General features: G+C 45.4%; 3 protein-coding genes across 3 annotated transcripts; 2 read left to right on the forward strand and 1 right to left on the reverse strand.

Annotated features, from left to right (window-relative positions):
• The first annotated feature begins 233 nt into the window (after window positions 1–233).
• LOC135389936 (uncharacterized) lies at window positions 234–3,452 on the forward strand. The gene is made up of 2 exons (XM_064619983.1): window positions 234–423; window positions 2,290–3,452. The coding sequence occupies exons 1-2, from the start codon at window positions 276–278 to the stop codon at window positions 2,877–2,879; spliced, it is 738 nt and encodes a 245-aa protein (XP_064476053.1). The 5' UTR covers window positions 234–275; the 3' UTR covers window positions 2,880–3,452.
• Window positions 3,453–4,996: 1,544 nt separating this feature from the next.
• On the reverse strand, window positions 4,997–7,980 carry LOC135389937 (procathepsin L-like). The gene is made up of 8 exons (XM_064619984.1): window positions 7,958–7,980; window positions 7,712–7,843; window positions 7,499–7,641; window positions 6,893–7,084; window positions 6,509–6,703; window positions 5,438–5,612; window positions 5,257–5,362; window positions 4,997–5,170 (listed from the first exon to the last, which is right to left on the reverse strand). The coding sequence occupies exons 1-8, from the start codon at window positions 7,962–7,964 to the stop codon at window positions 5,074–5,076; spliced, it is 1,047 nt and encodes a 348-aa protein (XP_064476054.1). The 5' UTR covers window positions 7,965–7,980; the 3' UTR covers window positions 4,997–5,073.
• A 5,973-nt stretch (window positions 7,981–13,953) lies between these two features.
• Window positions 13,954–17,397, forward strand: LOC135389938 (small ribosomal subunit protein uS15m-like). The gene is made up of 6 exons (XM_064619985.1): window positions 13,954–14,320; window positions 14,403–14,481; window positions 14,550–14,598; window positions 15,091–15,175; window positions 15,248–15,306; window positions 16,968–17,397. The coding sequence occupies exons 1-6, from the start codon at window positions 14,035–14,037 to the stop codon at window positions 17,361–17,363; spliced, it is 954 nt and encodes a 317-aa protein (XP_064476055.1). The 5' UTR covers window positions 13,954–14,034; the 3' UTR covers window positions 17,364–17,397.
• The last annotated feature ends 563 nt before the right edge of the window (window positions 17,398–17,960 follow it).

Consider the following 17,960-nt stretch of genomic DNA (forward strand, 5'->3'; position numbering starts at 1 on the left):
AAACAAATAATTATTTCTTCTTCAGTACTCTGACATGCAGTTCAGTGCGTGCATGACGTAATGATAATCCACAACTGTCACAACCCCTTACATCCCACTCTTCTGGCCTGTTTTAAAAACCTGTCATCTAGTTCAGAGGACAAACGTCATAGTCTAGAAGAGATCAAGCCCAACTCGAGTAAGCAGGACATCCGTGCCACAAACAGCACAGTCTTGGGTAAGGCGACCGGATACAGGATGTCTCGTTGAGGTGTGAACGATCTTCCAAGTCCGCTATGAAGACTCATTTAAAACGCGGCACTCACAATATTCGTTCGGAAGAGGAGGCTCAAGAGAGAAACTCTACTATGGCAGCTTGGTGGACGATTCTGCTGACAGCGTTTCTTCTGGAGAAGACGTCGGCCCAAGGAATTCTAAGCGACGGTGAGCTCCTCTCTATACCTTTGATCTGGAGACGTAATGTTCGGAAGCGTAGTTCATTGGCGACACAAATGGAAGTAACGAAGCTGAGGTTCGAGTTTTACTATCGTTTTTTAAATGAAGATTACGAAGATTACGGGGCGGCGTATAATTATGCATGGGTCATGTCCGAATGCAATGCATACCGACAGACACCATTAGTTTATTCTGTTAATATTGATCCCGACTGGTGGTTAATACTATATCAACAGTGATTTTAGTTGCAGTGCGTTTTACTTACACGGAGAGAATGCACGCTACCTGAAATGTTAATCCGATTACTTGAAAACCGCTCCCAGCTGAGTCACTCTCTTCAAAGAATCGTTGGCCAGGCATTCGTGTTGCCGATCAATGTCCAGTGTCGCTCGGTATTTCAGTCGAACTGCGACGTCGTAGGTTCTTCGGTGGCTTGAAAACCGCGTTAACTGCTTCAGAAATTCTAAATGTCATGAATCGTTTTCGCCGGCACGCCTGCGCCCTTGCCTTTCTTGCTGTGGTGAGCAATGGATAAAAAGGGTCAGGAGTCTCTTATTGATTCTCCGATGGCTCTATATGACACAGATTATGTCTTTAACAAGTCTGTTTATTCGTGACCAACGTGTCGAGCTTGGAACTCTGTCGCTAAGAGTAGGCTCAGGGTCGTATTCTCAAAGGGACACTAAAGTACACAAATTTATCATCGCAGAATGAAAGGTGCCGTTACTTTGACACAAACACAGAAGGAACGGGATTCATGCCTTGCGTAGTGTGTGATTTATGAGCGAAAGAAACCGCAGTGTACTCTCCTTCCCAAGAAGGCCGACAGTGCTGAGCGGGCTCTCGTTGGCCTCCTCAAACGATTTGTCCAATCATCGCGGGAGATCATTTTGCGCGACCACTCCGAAGCCATTCCGTATTGTTGGCCTTCTCGAGAATGTGAGCGAGAGGAAAAAGCGTAAATTGCGTTGTTTTTATCGATCATTAGTCACGAACGAAGCAACTGACGAGTCCCGTTCCTTTTGTGTCAAAGTAACGGCATCTTTTATTCCGCAAGGAGAAATTTTTGCACGTACCGTGTCCCTTAATTCCAATGGAGAAAAGATGAGAGCGAGGTAGTCGATAACCGTTAAGAACACCGTGGTCGCCATTCTCCAGAATTTTGTTCTATAGGGGTTCGCCGTACACTGTAAGAAATAAAGGAGTAATTTTACTCCTTTTGCGGACTAAACGCCTTGCCACAAAAAATAGGCCCTTTAGGGAGTAAGTGAATGTCATAGAGTAGAGAGTACAGTAGAGTACAGAGTACAGTAGACAGTACTGGCATGGCGATGTTTGAGTTACAGACAGTACTGGCATGGCGATGTTTGAGTTACAGACATAGAGTACAGACTGCATTTCACGCTCTGTTAATTCGTGTGCATGCAAGAAAATAATTTGAAGCAAACAGTCAACCGTGATATATCGAGTGATATAAAATCTTGCGACATACATAGGGCACAATTTGCGAAGAAAAAAGCGTTAACTGTTTCGTACTCTGTGTGGGTGGAAAATTTCTAAGTTGGCTGAGTTATACAGCCTTATGCCATCAAATTGACCAGGGGCACACATATACGTAGACTGTTGCATTAGAAAGATCATTTGCGAAGTTCAGTGACGACTTGCAGTCCTGGGGAGTAAACGTCGGGGTTAGGGGACTAAAATGGGAAGTAATTGCTGTCTAGGAGACTAGAAGCTGCAATTACTCCCCATTTTACTCACTTTTTCGTTCGAGTGTGGTAGTGCTCCAAACGGGAGTGCTCATGGACGCTTCACTCATCAAAGTTATGTTGTTTGCGATCTTCCATCTTACAGATGAAGCTGCGTACTACAAGAAGACCAGCTACAAGCCTCAGGACGGCATCACAAAGACGTTGCGGAGTGAGCTGCCCGATCACGAGTTTATTCGAGTCGCCATAAAAGTGCCCATCAACGAGACCATACGGGGAGACAGGCTCCAGCAAGGAACGGTAGCAATCAAGAAAGGTGTCCTGGCGGGCCTCAGCGAGGTCACTCAACGGACAACCACCCAGACGAGAGGAGGGCGCCCGATCACGGTCATCTACCTGCAGTGGGGCAAAGTTACCGGCACCTTCCCCTTTCAAGCGGTCGTAAACGGCTTGCGATTCCTTGGAATGATTCGCGTGCGGTTCAACCCCGTCCAGGCAACCGCCGTGCTTAAGGACGGTTCCTTGGTGGAGTTCAAGCCGCCGATATTGAGGAACGGCCTCTCGGTGTCCGGGTCTCCGGCGCAGAGCGCCTTCCCTCGCGCGTATGAAAGTGTTACGGAGCTTGTGAAAGAAGCCAGTAGGTCTACGCTGTCGAAGTTCATCGATACTACGGCCAAGAATGCACTATGGACAGCGATCAGGTTGACGGAGAACGAGATTCCCTTGTGGGATTAGAGGTGCGCGGGCTCTGGGGGCCGCGATTTACACGTGCCAACTCTCAGGGATTGCAGGTGCTCTATATAGCTAGGGTTCCGTGTTTTCGGTTTTAATCGAAAAACACCGAATACAGAGGGACATTCCAGGAGCGGTGAGAGAGATGAATCGCTGCACATGCCCAGCAAGTGGTCGATGCAGATTAAAAAAAAAAAACATACAGAAATACGATGGTTGTGAAAAATGTCCGTTTACTTTTTCGTTAGCCGTAAAACGCCGCCGCAGCGAACAACGCCATTTTGAATGAGCGTCGTGCGGAAATTGCATTGTGATTTCTATTCACCGATAACTGTCGGGTAGACCATGTACACGCCAGGAAAAACATAGAAAGACGCCGATTTCGTGAAAATCAATTAACACCGAAAAACGTACGCCGAATCCGCCCACAAATAAAAACGGAAAACGCGGAACCCTATCTATAGCGTACGTCTTTCATTTCGCATGCGCAAGGCAGGAGCAGCTGAGCAAAACTAAGAGCTTTCGCTGCAGTTGTGTAATGGTGGTCTCAGTGCTTTATTAAAGTTGAAATGAAGACATTCTGGATTCTCTTTTAATGGAGTAATATTTCCCCATTGGAGACACGGGGAAGACTACACAGGCTGTTCCTTCTGTGCAATTTAATTACTAGAACAACTACATAGATGAATGGATTATGAATTTATGACGATGTGGGAATTACTAGAAACGCTAACTTGAACGCGGAGGACACGACACGGCGTGAACACTTATTGGAGCAAATTTTTACGAGAACAAATGGATTCAAGCACAGTTTTTTTTCCCCTTCGGACTGTAACAAATTTGAAGCTCATGTCTAATAGTGTATTTGATTATGACAATTTTGGGCATGCAAGAGCTTGCTTTTGTTTACCGGGCATTCTATTCTTGTTTCGCGCCGTTTTCTTACTTGTATTGCTTGTGTATTACCTCTCCTGCATCATCTGCATGGGCCAAAGTTTGGCACGCAGTATCAATAAATAATAAATAAATAATAATAAAATGAGTACCTTGCATCTTCAAAGAAAGAGAGGGGGGGGGGGACGTCTGGCCTTCGTTTCAGTAAGAACTGCGTATTTTTCATTCGAAACCAAAGTTTCCTCTCTGCTTTCGTGCCGTCAGAAATGGGCTGAGCCAGACTTGTAACGCATGGTGAGTAATTGGGTTACTCGCAATCAACTTTTTCGAGTAATTTTGCGAGTAACCTATTAGCACGGTCCCTTGCTAGTTGTGCGAGCAAGTAATGGCTTGTCAGTTTTCATGGCTCGACCTGAGCCTCTCCTACCCACTTTGTATTCGACTATACAATAAGTGGAGCTCGTGCTTCGAACCAGAGCGCTTCAATTGTGAAGACCTCAAGGGTCAACGCCTTGAAAGGTGATGCACAGAGAGGTAGTTCAGAACACTGTGTTCATTCCACTTCGACACTGCCATGACGACAAGCTTCCTAATTTATCGCCATGGCTTCGGCTTCTCAGAAATGTTTATGGGGATGGAGAGAAAAGACGAAGGCACTGCGTGTTGTTTAAGCGCATAATGTGTTTACATAAAGAAAACCTCCTCTCCTGTTCAAAGGCGACGAACTGCAATCTCGGAAAGCGGATCAAAGTATGTGTAACTTCACGAACTTTAGTCAGCCATATGTCTTATTATTATCGAAAAACTAACGCGTTACTTGATTACAATTTGAGCAGAGTAATTTGTAGCTGTAAAAAATTACTGCCACCAGCGTAATGGTAAGGGTATGATCAATTACTTTTTCTCATTTTTTTTTTCAGTAACGCGTAGAAGTCTGCGCTGAGCTCAGCACTCTTGTGTGCAGACTGGCACGTACCTGGTCTTGGGTATTTGTCTTGCTCGCCATGCCAAATCCAGTGAATCTAAAATTGGGGACAGGAACGCGGAAATGATGCAGGAGTACTCTTTGAAAACTGTTCGGGAACTGCAAAGTTTAGTTGCACATCTATTATTTTTTAAATTTAGTGGACACGTGATACGTGTGATCTGATACTTGTGGCACTGCAAACTCAAAACAATCGCAGGAATGCGTGAAATTGATGGTCGACCAGACATTTGTACAGAGTTTTAACATTTATTTAGACAGGATGACAATGACCAATGTACACGTATTTACAAACACAAATGGATCGCTTTTCTGCATTTACAAAGTGGGGAAAATGGGGTCCATGGCAATGCCGCACTGGTTCCTATTCCGGATGATCCTCATGTAGCCAGCCTCGCCCCACCCGGTTCCCCAACTGTAAACGAAGAAAAAAATATATACACATATACACCACACCAATCGCATCTGCCTCTCGATGCGCAATATTTCTACGAAACATACCTGTTCTTCATAATCCAATAGGGCGTGCCATTCTCTTCACCGTAGCCAACAAAGAGCACAGCATGGTTCAGGCCACGAGGATTACAGTTGGGCTCGTAGTAGATACCTAAATCAGAGGAAACGCAGAACGTCCATACCAAATCGCTTTCGAGAACGATGAAGGATCGAACAGTATACGTACCACCCCTGTAGAACATGAAGGACCTCGGGCTGGCATTTATGGCAATGGAAACGGGACCCACGCGAGCGACGGCTTCCTGCAGGGCTGCTTCATTCTGTGGTGGAACCTTGACGAACCCACGGACGCGAACTTGCCTACTTTCCTCAGTGCCGCGGTATTGACACTGGAAGTTGGTCTAGATAAAAAGAACAGGACCCGCAACATGTCAGGTTGAACTATTCGCAAAGAGGAGCTCACGGCGCACGGGTACAGTACAATGAAGGTGACTTTATCCACGCGTCTCACATAAAATTAATTGTTAGACTCAATACGACGTCAGAGATTGCGCATTGTTGCCTTGTGTCTGGCAGCACTGCACCTCCAATATCGATTTCTGTCCCCCCGCCACAGTTAGGGTCGATTCACACGATCCAACTTTTTGCTGCAACCCGGTTCCCACTACAGTTGCGCGCAACCGAAGTTGCACCAAAGGGTCGCTTTCATACGACGGGCAGTGGTCACGGCCGTAGTGGTCACCGAGCTCGCCAGATGTCGCGAAAAAACACCATTGTCATCATTTTCGTCCAATTGCACTGCGACTTCCGCTCGTTACGACTTCAATCCCTTGTGAGTTTGATAATTTTGCATAATTTCCACTGGTCACTGATAATTTCATCGTCTCGCGTACCGCCGCTGCAATAACTGACACATCGAAGCCTTCCTGATTGGTCGCGCTTGCAAGGCGGAGCCGTGTGATTGACAGATTGCAGCAAAGTTGCATCGTGTGAATCGACCCTTACTGGCAGCCTTCCAGCGTGGGCAGGCGAGCAGAGAACGGGAAGGTCCGTCCCTGTTGCCAGGGGACAGACGCAGGAGCGTAATGTGACGTCATCTGCTCTCGAAGAATCCGAAACGATGAAGTTTCGCGGGTTCTTTCGAAAATTCCAGGAAGAGCGCAATGGCCACTCATATACGCGTGAAGATTTAGATCGAGGTTGATTTGTAATGAAAAAAAAAGCCACTGAGCCGTAGTGTCCCATAAGTTAAAAGGCCATGACGGATACGTTGCAGTCATCGACGTCAGAGACTTACCCTCATAGTGTAGGGATAGTTGCGTGCTGTGTCGAGACCACCGGCATCCATGACGTAACGGAATGCTCCAGCCATCTGACCTCCATTGCAGCCATTGCTCCCGTACCGCTGTGTGGCGCAGTCCAGCAGATTCTGCTCACTCAGAGGCACCAAGGAGCCCGTCTTCCGGAACATTTGACCTTCCAAAGCACCCGTCTAAAAATGCGAAGCGACGAGGAATGTCAAACACGTAATGGGTTGGGTGTACTCACAGCTCAAACAAATATGCCACACTCTGTGACAGAAATAACATGCGTTGAGCAAAATATGCTGCAATAAGTGCATTCATTATTTTAGATAGATAAGCAGTTGCCACACGGCTACAACACATAATAGCTCCCTTACTGCACTGAAGGCCCAGCAACCGCCACAGTTTCCCTGGTTCTTGACCGGAGTGACATAGCCCTGCTGCCTCCAGTCGACGAACCTAGGCGCATCACCTAACTGGGGCTCGAAGGTATTAGGCACCCCGCCAGTGGAAAGCATTTGACCACTTCCCCTGTAACCCGTGTACTCGTTGATTACTTCGTCCTGCGTCTGGAATGGAAGAAGGCGCAGTCGTCAAGAACGTGTTGGGAACTGTTGATTAATGACAGGACCCATCGCTCTTCTTACAACGACGGCCACGTGGCGCAGCGTATAAGCTAGGCCTTACGGTTAAGAGTCAGCGCTTACACATAGCGCTAAGAAATGGCAACAATCGTTGTAGCCATCGCGTCAGTAACAAGTACAGCCAGAGCTTGGGCATAAACGACAGATGGACAGGACGACAGATCTTGTATGCTGTTTGATCAGCCAAGCGTCTGTTTGAAAAGGCAGTCGGAGTCCCCGTTAGAAACGTGCACATTCGACGTTGCTGTCCTCTCCCCAACTGTCCATGTCCGTACGCCGCTCATAGCGACAGTTGCTTCGCGGCCCTAGCGCAAACAAACAAAAAAACATTCGACGTACCAGGTCAGCAAAATAGTTGATGCCTGTACTGTAGGAAATTGTGCCGTTTTTGAAGAGCTCGTCCGATGCCTTAACGAAGTCGAATGTCTGACGGAAGGTTCCCTCACGGCGAACAGCTTCGTCGGGCGATGAGTACGTCTTGTCTAGATGCAGAAAAAGCCGTGAGCACCGGTTGGGGGAAACACGAAACAACGTATAGGAGGAAGTACTTACTGTATAATTTACGGAAGAGATCCCATGCCTTGCCGTAGCTCCCGTAAAGATCAAACTGGTCCGAATATTCAGCAGGGTCGCCAAGAGAAGCTGCCAGCGCTCCCCGACAGACGATGGATAACAGGATAATCGCTGCGGGAATGAAGGAATGCATCATTTGACACAACTACAAAACAGCTATGAAGAAAGCGCACAAAACTATGCGGCATTCTGCCGTGAGATCCAGCACAAGAAAATCATACCCACCGATCATGGTTGCAGCAAAGTGTCCAAATGACGTGAGCTTCGGGCGAATTGGGCTTTTAAGTCACGGTGAGTGAGAAGGTTGCAACGCCCCCAACCGAGTGGAATTGACCCAGGGAAGTGTAGCTTGGGTGAACAACCTTCCTTTGACTCAACAGAAGGGGAACTGGTCTCCCCTAAATCCCCCCTCTTCCCCGACACTTCTCGGTGGACAAAACAGGTCACCGTGGGTTTTCTTTACATAAGGTCACGTCCCCCTCTACTGCGCCGTGGTATTCCGTTTCTTTTTGTCATGTCACAAGGGCCTTCTTTATCTCGAGTTCTTCCTGGCCAGCAGTTTTTGAGGGCACTTCTCGGACACCAACCCATTTGTCTCCTGTAGAGCCGTTGGACGTTCATCAACGGTCAAAAGACACGTGTACCTTTCATTTCCGAAGTTAGTGATTCTGAAGTACGTAATGCCGATAATAAGTCGTATCTGTGACATGTCGATCATGCTTGGTTGGGATCTTGCGTCGCATTTTCTCTGTTGCCACTTTGCGAAACAGGCAAAATTATGAACGGCAATAAGAAAAAGTAGCGCTGACTAAAATAAGTACAAGCCTAATCTAATAATGACGTTCCATTGCGTCGGTTGTTCTTTCATGCTTTAACAATGTTACGTAATGTTTCTTGGAGGAAAAGGCGCATTTTGGAAGCCGCCGATATTTCGGACGAATTCTTAGATTTATATTATAAATAGTTTACATAAACGTTTAGATGCTCTAGTAACGTTCTGGAAAAAAAAAATCCTTAGTCGCGTTGGCGGAAATAATGAAATAATGGTCCCGTGGGGTTCCGTGCCCCAAAATACAGGAGCGTCGTTGTGGACAGCCGCCCTCCTGATTTGTTGAAATTGGGAGACTTTTTTAAGTTACATTTGGATGTTAGCGAATAATCAAAGCTGCACGCCATTCAATGAGGAACATAATTCAAACACAAACATTTAGTCTTTGTGTTCCCATCTCTCACTCTCTTTTTTTTTTATTCAGCGAAGTACAGACAACGCGACAAGATTAGGAAGGGAATCTCCAGAGTGCTGCTACCTTCTGGGATCCGGACAAAATGTCCCCGGACAAAACGTCCCCGGACAAATGGTCCCCGGACAAAACGTCCCCGAGAATGTCCCCAGATGCCGTCCGGTTCCACAGCCGTTGGTACCTCAAATGTGACAAATGTTTTTCATGCTATCATGTGCAGGGTTGATTGATCAGCCAGATCTTAATCACCGATTTTAATCGCGATTTAAGTCATGAATATTAATCAAGATTTAAATCACCTTTCTTATGTTATGTTTGAATTCGAATAACATAAAACTGGAGACGCTGGGTAAGATGAGACTGAGCCTGGAAATGAACCACAGCCTGAAATATATTATACTTCAGTGACTTTTAGCGCAAACAGCGTCACGTGACCCCTTCAGTGGCTCTCCGGCACACTGGCAAACAATTTGGTTACACATGGCGGGTGGTCATTCCACGAGCGTAGAACTTTTCCAGTTATTTCTTTTTCCTAACTATTCGGTGTAATTCATAATATATAGTTTTCAAATAGATCTCCATTTGCATTAGCTAGTAACTGTTATCCGCACTGTTAGAAGTCTAGACGCCCTTCTTTGTATGTGCTCAAAAAGTGATTTCGCTACTACGAGGTGGCACACGGACGCCATGAGGTGAAGATCTGTCTTAGAAGACAAAAATCAACTCAGTGATTTAATCAATGTTCATCATATTTAAATGAAAAAAATCTGAATAATTTGATTTTCTAATTACGATTGTTTACAACCCTGATCATATGGAGGTTGCGCATCCTATAGGCCGTCAGGGCAATTTGACTTCTTATTTACGACGTACTGCTCTACGTGCGGTTGGGCCCATGTAGTTAAAGCTCCCTCTAAAGCCAGTCTGGGGACTCAAGCAATGAAGCATATGTCAAAAGTAGGAGCTTTCCAGTTATTGCGACAATGAGTATGGAACTGAACTAACCAAAGCATTTATTTACAATTATTTACGTCGCTAAACGAATCTCTCCAAAGTGAGGATGCTGGTCTAGGGACCCATACAATGGAGCATCTCTCAAAAGTAGGACCTTAGCAATTATTTACATTATTTACAGTTATTTCAATACCGAACGTCTCGGATTACTTCAGCTTCCGGACAACACCTCGTAGAAATTCTTCAATGTTTTTTTTTTTTTTCATTGTTGACGTACTGCCTGCAAAGGTTCCGCAGCCGTGCTTGCAGCTCCACGGTTGCTGGTTTCAGTGACGGCAGCTGGGAACATTTTGTCCGGGGACATTTTGTCCTACACCCCTACCTTCCTATTTATGAGACAGCCAGACTGGTTTTGCAGTTGTTCCCTCGTATTTGCTATGACGATGAACCGTGTGTTCAGCAAAATCGGAGTTGTAAATGCAATATGATACAATGAATGAGAGGGCATACAGCTTTTATTGTCTATAAACATCGACACAGACAAGATGCGGAGGGCAAATGTAAAACCCGTATCTGACCAACAGTAGAAAAATACTAGCATCAGTGCCGGATCCCAGGGGACGGGGTGATCTCACCCCTCCGAAAAAAAAAAAAAGAAGTCAGTTTATACATTGTATTTCCCTATCTCCCGTCTCCTGCTACGTGCTTCAAAAAAGGAACCGCCCCCCCCCCCCCAAACAGAGGGTCTGGATCCGCCCCTGTCTAGCATCCAGTGAACGATATGGCTAGTGAACTAGTGCAGCGAATGATATCGATTTTATGTTACTCATTGAATGGCGTTAAAAAAAAGAGAGAGAGGGAGAGAGAACCTTTGTTTCCCCATTTCAACACCCCGGATTCCGCGGACCCCCACCAACCCAGGATTCCTAGGCAAATGCCTATTTTTTTCGCGTGGTTCTACTAGTGTCCTTTGGAGACAGGAGCACGAACTGGGGGGATCCGGACAAAATGTCCCCGGACAAAACGGCCCCGGACGAAAGGTCCCCGGACAAAATGTCCCCGGACGATATGTCCCCGGACAAAATGTCCCCGAAAATGTCCCCGGACAAAATGTCCCCGGCTGCCGTCCCTCACTGCGAAATTAAAGTTCCTGCTACATAGTCGTTGCTAGCTTCCGTGACAATAGATGTTTGTTTTCATTAGGGATGTGCCAACCGAATCCGCAAATCCACGAATCCTCGAGTCCTAGGCAGGGATTCGAGGTTCGCGAATCCGAATCTCAGTGCCCCAAACGACGAATCGAATCTTTCGAATCCACCAACCAGGTTTGTTTGTTTATTTTTCAAACTGGCGCCTCCGGGGTCCGCCGAAAGCCTCATTGTTTGTTTACATTGCTGTGAACTGAAAGAGCTCAGGCAGGAACTGTTACATTACAAGTTCAAAAGTAACCTGGTGTTGCTTTTGATTGTTGCTTAGTTTTATGCAAATAATCCACGCGAGAATTTATGCATTTCTTGTAGTCGACGAACAACATGTTAAATAACTTACTTTTAAGCAGAACTATATGAGTATATTTTCCTCTGAAGTCCGTGGAGAATGTGCGTCCTGGGCCGACTTCTCTTAAGGGGATTGCCTTTGTAGTGCCGTTGTTAGCTTCCATGACAATAAATGTTTGTTGTCGTGCTGTCCGTAGAAATTGTCCGTCGTGGGCTGACTTCTCTTAAGGGGGTTTAATTCCCGTTTTATTCGGCAGCCTCACTACTCCTTTGATATTCCCCGTGCCTCCCTGTTAGTGATGTACTGCTTTGTACGCACAATCTTCACGAAGTATGATGCTACCGAACAAGGAGGCAAATAAATCCCTTTGAGAGAAGTCTGCCCAGGACGCACACTATATCCACGGGGCAGCATGAAAACAGACATATATCGTCACGCAAGTTAGAAACGGCTATGTAACAAGAACTCAAATTTTAACTTTCATTTCGCAGTCAGCTGGGGACATTTTGTCCGGGGACATTTTCGGGGACATTTTGTCCGGGGACTTTTCATCCGGGGACATTTTGTCCGGGGACCTTTCATCCGGGGACGTTTTGTCCGGGGACATTTTGTCCTACACCCCGAACTGGGTGCTTGGGAACCTCAAGTATCGATTTGATAGCACAGAAATCATAAGGATCATGTAATTGTCATAATCTGCACGCCATTCAATGAGGAACATAAAAGCGATACCATTCGCTGCACCGGACGTGGATGCTAGTATTTTTTGTTGTTGGTCAGACACGGGTTTTACAATTGCCCCATGCGTCTTTTTTTTTTTTTTTGTGTAGATCTTCATAGACAATATATAAAAGCTGTACGCCTTTTCATTCATTGTTTCATTACTCTTACAACTCCGCTTCTACTGAAGATACGGTTAGTCGATGTCGAACAAACATCAACTTCATTTTGAGACGATGAATAGGGAGATAAGACACCCCGGATCTCGGACAATTGCTCCCCGGACAAAAAACCGTTGAAACGGGACAATCAATTCCTCACTGCCTCTTTCACCACACTTATATTGTGATTTTATTTCGCGTTTATGGCGCTCATATACTTGTCTTTTTTTATGTTAGCTGAACTTCATGTTTAGCTTTCTAAGTTCTTCAAATAGACCTGGAAATCCACCAGTGAAGAGGGTGAAGCAAGAGGTCGTCCACTTGCAGGCACGACTGAAGCGTCTTTGTCAGGACTACCTGCGTCCATGGTGGGGAGGGGAGCACAGTGCTTCCAGGGGGCAAAGCGTGCACCCACCTCACCTTCTTTCCTGGAGACGGACGCTGTGGATTGTGCGGGTGTTCACAGGTTCATATTATTATGACATGTGAGAGAAATCCTGACCAAAGAATAAAGAGTGCGCAATTTTCACAAGTGACCTCTCCCCCCTCCCGGTACGCCCATGCCTGCGTCACCAGGATCTTCCACGACAAAAGCCGTGGGGAGATGCATCCGCTTCTGAAGTCATTACGACGATGGAAATAAACACCATGTGGTGTCAAAAGCAGCACGTGTCTTTGAGAGCAGAGCTTTCTTTGTCCACGAAAAAGGTCTAGAGCTCGCAGGGAAGCAGAACTCGCAAGATGCGAAGGAAGCAGGCGAGATGGTGATGACGGACATCCATAATTAAGACGGAGAGACTTAGGGACACATAAACATGACACATGTGAGCGTGCCTGTGTCTCTCGGGAAGCTTGTTGTCGGCCAGGGACCATTTATTTTTTCGGAAACCGCACCGGGTATGCCATTTGTACGCAATTCAAAGAAGTAACAAATTACGTGCTATCTGCAAATTTGGTATCGCATTTTCGGCCATTATGTGCAAATTGACGTTTTTCATGTGAATTTTGAACCCTTGACGGCAACTGTAAAGAAACAGAGATTGATGATGAAGCAGCTCTCATGTGCACGTGCATATAGGTGCAAGCTGAAATATGAGACAAATTGAAAAAGTACCTGGAGGGTTATAATCTTTGTCTTATTACTGTGTTCTTGATTCCTTTGCTTCCAACATTTTCTTCGCTGTGGGCTGCACCCGCAGCTACTAGCAGCGGCGATTTCGTCAGCAACGACATGAGAATGAACAACGACCATAGGTCTCGGACAGACCTCCTTCGTCTGGTCCGTGTAAAACTCAATGCTCTCGATGAAGCAAAAGAAAGAAAGAAAGAAAGAAAGAAACAGTTCGATTAAATGATCTGGAACCATATAACAGACGTATTAATTTCTTAGGAATTTAAAAATTGTGAGCATTAACGTGAAACCAAAAGCGTGAGTATCGACACGGTTACTTATAGAAATCCGCATGTTTTTTACATAAAAATTCGAAGAGCACGGGACATCTTGGGTGCGCTTTATTGCTAGGAATTACCCCAAATCCTTACTGCTCGGTCATGGGGACAGATATTTTGCACCAAAGGACGAAACCAGCTGAAACAGAAACCAAAATCACCTGAAGCACATGCTATATTTCTCCGGTTAGGGGTCGCTAAGGTTGAATTCAATATGGCCGCTCCCTAATGTATTGCTCAGATTGTGCGGCTCCGCGAAAGCACAGCCTTTACATACAAAATGATGTCGCTTTTAACCAATTTGAAAGCAACACGATGCTTATTTTCTAAGCTTTCACTTTCCGATGCGGTATGCAGGAGTGCCGCAGCGGGAACGCACACACTTTCCGTTCCCACGTCGGGTCTTCAAAGTGGGAACACACGAAACAAGGAACTATGTGCTACACCGTCTACCCCGATGCATATCTCGCATAGGTTCAGACACAGGAAGCTACTAAGTTGGCCCGTTGACTACCTTCCGTTTGAGTGGTCGTATCCTGCCAAGCAGGATCGAATTCTGAACTCGGGTATGGAACCTTCACTATGAACATCTTTTCGTGCTGAGTTAGTCATTATGTTAAAACTGTTTCCCTCTTCGAAATAAACAAGGCGACCTTGTAGATGATATTGGACCTGTCGATCTCTCCCACCCACGGGACGGATTCGAACTATCAGAGGAGCTCAAAACGTGAGTACTTTGCACAAGAAGCTATATGAGGTGAGACATGGGTCTTAACGAACCGACTTTCGATGCAGTGCCCCGGAAGAGGTAAAACGGGTGTTTAGCCTTGAATTCGGCATCTTGGTAAGTTTATCTTGATGATGTGTAAATACTGTGCGCGGGTTAAATTCAGCAGTATGTAACTATATCACCATTGAGGACACTATATCACTTGTCTAACTTGTGATTTGTTATATACTTTGAGATAACAAAGTGTTTCAAAGTGTGTAAGCTCCTCTGAAACTCTTGCAAGATGCTGTTGTGGACACTGAACCAGGTGTTCTTGCACTGTCTGTAGATGACTTAAGAACTACTGTAACTGAAACACACACTTCATACTTTGTATCGTGATAATATGCACCCAGAGCACATTATTCTTTGTAGGAAATAGCTGTCTATGCAGATTTATTTCTAACTTTCACTAAATGGGTGCTTTGCAACAATCACCATACAGCAGTTGTAATATTCTTGCATAATTACCATGTAACACTTTTGACCATTATGGCAGTAAACGTAATGCACCACCTGTGCACCTGTGTAGCCTTCCACTAATGCTTCTTATCTTTTCTTTTTAAGCGAGATATCAGTAACGTAAAGCGAAAAGAATTTGTGAAACTCGTACAGAGGCATCCATACGATACGGATTCAATCGAATACAAAAGTAAGTTATTAGTCTTTTCTTGAATAAAATTTATCTGCTCTGTCTCATACTGCTCACTCGTGCTGTTCGCAGTTGCAAAGAGTACTTTTGCGATACGTTGCATGAAGATGATGTTTGCGGCAAAGCCAAAGGTTAGTCTGTGGAGCTTTTCACTTTCGTGCTTGCAAAAAGAGAGGATGCAGCTTGTTTGAGAGCCTGATGTTCCTTGTGGAAGTGTACTCAGATATTATCCTCAGCTGCCAGTGCGTACCACAGACTCAGAGTGCATAGGTGTACAGTGATCGAGAGCAAAAATGAACATTAACACAAATGAAAACAAAAAAAGAAGGAGTTGTTGATTTGTACTCATTTGTCTTTAAGTGCAGGTTGCTTCCCTAACTAGTTATTCCCTATTAGGTAAATTTAAAGGTGGCTGCATTCGGTCTTTCTCCTATGCTGTCTTGACTAAACGAAAAACTTTGCTGGGCCTATGCTCAGTCTCCTCTTTCATACCTGCACTTGTACAGTTTACATTGACCTGGTAAACTCTTGTTGACCCTCCTAACTTGGCCCCAGATCTCTGACGGAATGTGAGAACTGTTAGAAAAAATTGGCTGCCTCTTCCTACATTCTACAAAGGGCATTTAAATGCAATAGCTTTATAGGATCGTGTTCCCATCCTGATCATTGCAGCTATACTTCTTTCTTCTCTCTCTCCCCCTTCACAACTGTTAAGGACGTACCTACACGGCTATCGACGTTGTTGGGCCTATAGAGCTGTTTCTCTAAAGCGAGCAACCTGAAAATTTCCTCTAATGTAAACTCTGTAGTACAAAACGTTACATAAGTACTTGTTACCTTGGCTTTGAGAAGCTACCTGGCACAAAATTAATTTTGCCGGCTCAAATTTTAGAAGCGTAACTCCTCTGGCACCCGCTAAGGTGGCCCCTGCCTTGTTTGACTATTATATTCTCATATCTTTCGGAGACTGCTGCCATGTGCCACATCACACTCACTGTTACCTCCTCCTTTTCGGTGAGGTTCACCTTCTGTGGGTGTCATACTCTCCCCCAAGTGGCAGAAAATAATTGCACTAGATTCGCTGTTCTGTTTGTAACGGAAGAGCACCGTGGTTTACACGGAATTTCCATCTCACGGGGTACATCGGAATCGCATTAGGCGTGGGTGACACCTATATAATCTGCTGTCATTTTGCCCCTTTCTTTTCTTTCCTATGGAGAGGGGAACCTCTCGTTATATCAGCTGCAGACACATGTCAGCAATGACACATAAAGCTGTTAAAATGTAACTGTAATAATGTTTTCCACTCTCCAGTTTCATCCAACCCCCCCCCCCCCCCCCCCCCCCCACGTGCTTGCGCTTTTCGATGAGCCATTGTCGTCAGCCATGTGGAGGGTGAGGGAGTGCGTAAGGTCTTTGATCTGAGCTGTTAGGAGGGTGCTGCTAGAAAAATCTGCAGTCAGGACCTCATTGGAACCTTTCGCACGTTACAATGCGCATGTGCTCTTTTTTTATTTTCAGTCATTTACCTTTTTGTTTTTCATGTAGTTTTTTTTTGTAATTGCATAAACCGTATCTTATTATTAGGGCATATTGTCTGTATTTGCATATTGTGTTATTGTATTTATATGTGTATAGTGTCTATTTGCAGTGCATTGTATTGTATTTGTGTGCGCCAACATTAGGGTCGTCACGACCGTTCTTGGGCACCAATAAAACATTATTATTATTATTATTATAAAAAAAGAAAAAAAAAGAAAGACAACAACAACAACAAAGCACACCATTTCAGCGCAAGAACCTGAGGAAGAGCCTATGTGAAACAGTAGACAAGCGTAACAAGTGGCTCAAGATCCTCCGCCGGTGGGACTACAAGCGCTTCCGATTCGTCGCCCACCAGCTGCAGGTGACGTACACCCCTCGGCCCCTGTGCCGCATCCAGCCGAAGGTGACTAAGAAGGGAGACCTGCGGAGGCTGACGCGGGAATACTGCGACAAGGTGCGCCGAGAGAGGCTTACCGCCTACCACGAGAAACTCAAGGCCGTGCACGACGAGTTTGTCAAAGAGAAGGAAGCAACTGAGGAGTGGGTGAAGGAGGAGGAAGTGAGGTGGGAACTAACGGAAGACGAGCGCAAGTCCACGGAGCACGAGAGCGTGCTTAAGAACATTAAGCATACCATGTACTAGTGGTAGAATAAAGTAGTGTCAGTACGGAGCTCCACATCTGGTTTCTGCTTTCACACAGTCTTCATCCAAACCACAGCTAAACAAGCGTCGTTGCACACTACCCTACGATACTCAAGGATACTGTACTATGATACTGTACCGAAGGTTTCTGATAAAATTCGCAAGCACTTATCCATAGTTGGATTGTATGGCTAGTGCTTTCGGTTCCACGTCATCATTTTCAGTAACTTCCGAGTTTCAGTTCGGCAGAGCAATCATGCAACTGATTCGGGACAGACCTTGCTGATTGTGTTTCGTTGAGATCTCTCGTCACAAAATCATTTTCAAGTGTAAGCAAAAGCGTATCTCATGCAAAATATCTCCCAGCAGAGCATTGTCATTTTTGATATAACAAACAAAAACAAATGGCATATTCATCAGTTTTAGATTGCATATTGCAAAGTGAATTATAAATAACTTGCCACAAATTCAGCTGGAAACATTCGCACAGTGACTCCAAGCACCACAAAGAAGCACATGACAGTGTTTCTTTAGTTTTGGTGTGGGTGAGGACTGTTGCTTTGGGTAAGCCTGCCTTTCCCACTGAGATAAGTAAAC

The sequence above is a fragment of the Ornithodoros turicata genome, chromosome 3, assembly GCF_037126465.1.
Source record: "Ornithodoros turicata isolate Travis chromosome 3, ASM3712646v1, whole genome shotgun sequence".
Taxonomy (NCBI): Eukaryota; Metazoa; Arthropoda; class Arachnida; order Ixodida; family Argasidae; genus Ornithodoros; species Ornithodoros turicata.

Coding starts and splice junctions, on each gene's coding strand:
- LOC135389936 (XM_064619983.1), top strand. CDS start 276: ATGAAGACTCATTTAAAACGCGGCACTCACAATATTCGTTCGGAAGAG. Junction 424..2,289: donor CCAAGGAATTCTAAGCGACG/GTGAGCTCCTCT, acceptor TCCATCTTACAG/ATGAAGCTGCGTACTACAAG.
- LOC135389937 (XM_064619984.1), bottom strand. Junction 6,704..6,892: donor GTTGCTGGGCCTTCAGTGCA/GTAAGGGAGCTA, acceptor TCGCATTTTTAG/ACGGGTGCTTTGGAAGGTCA. Junction 5,613..6,508: donor ACTATCCCTACACTATGAGG/GTAAGTCTCTGA, acceptor CTTTTTATCTAG/ACCAACTTCCAGTGTCAATA.
- LOC135389938 (XM_064619985.1), top strand. CDS start 14,035: ATGATGTCGCTTTTAACCAATTTGAAAGCAACACGATGCTTATTTTCT. Junction 14,321..14,402: donor GGATCGAATTCTGAACTCGG/GTATGGAACCTT, acceptor GAAATAAACAAG/GCGACCTTGTAGATGATATT. Junction 14,599..15,090: donor GCCTTGAATTCGGCATCTTG/GTAAGTTTATCT, acceptor TTTCTTTTTAAG/CGAGATATCAGTAACGTAAA.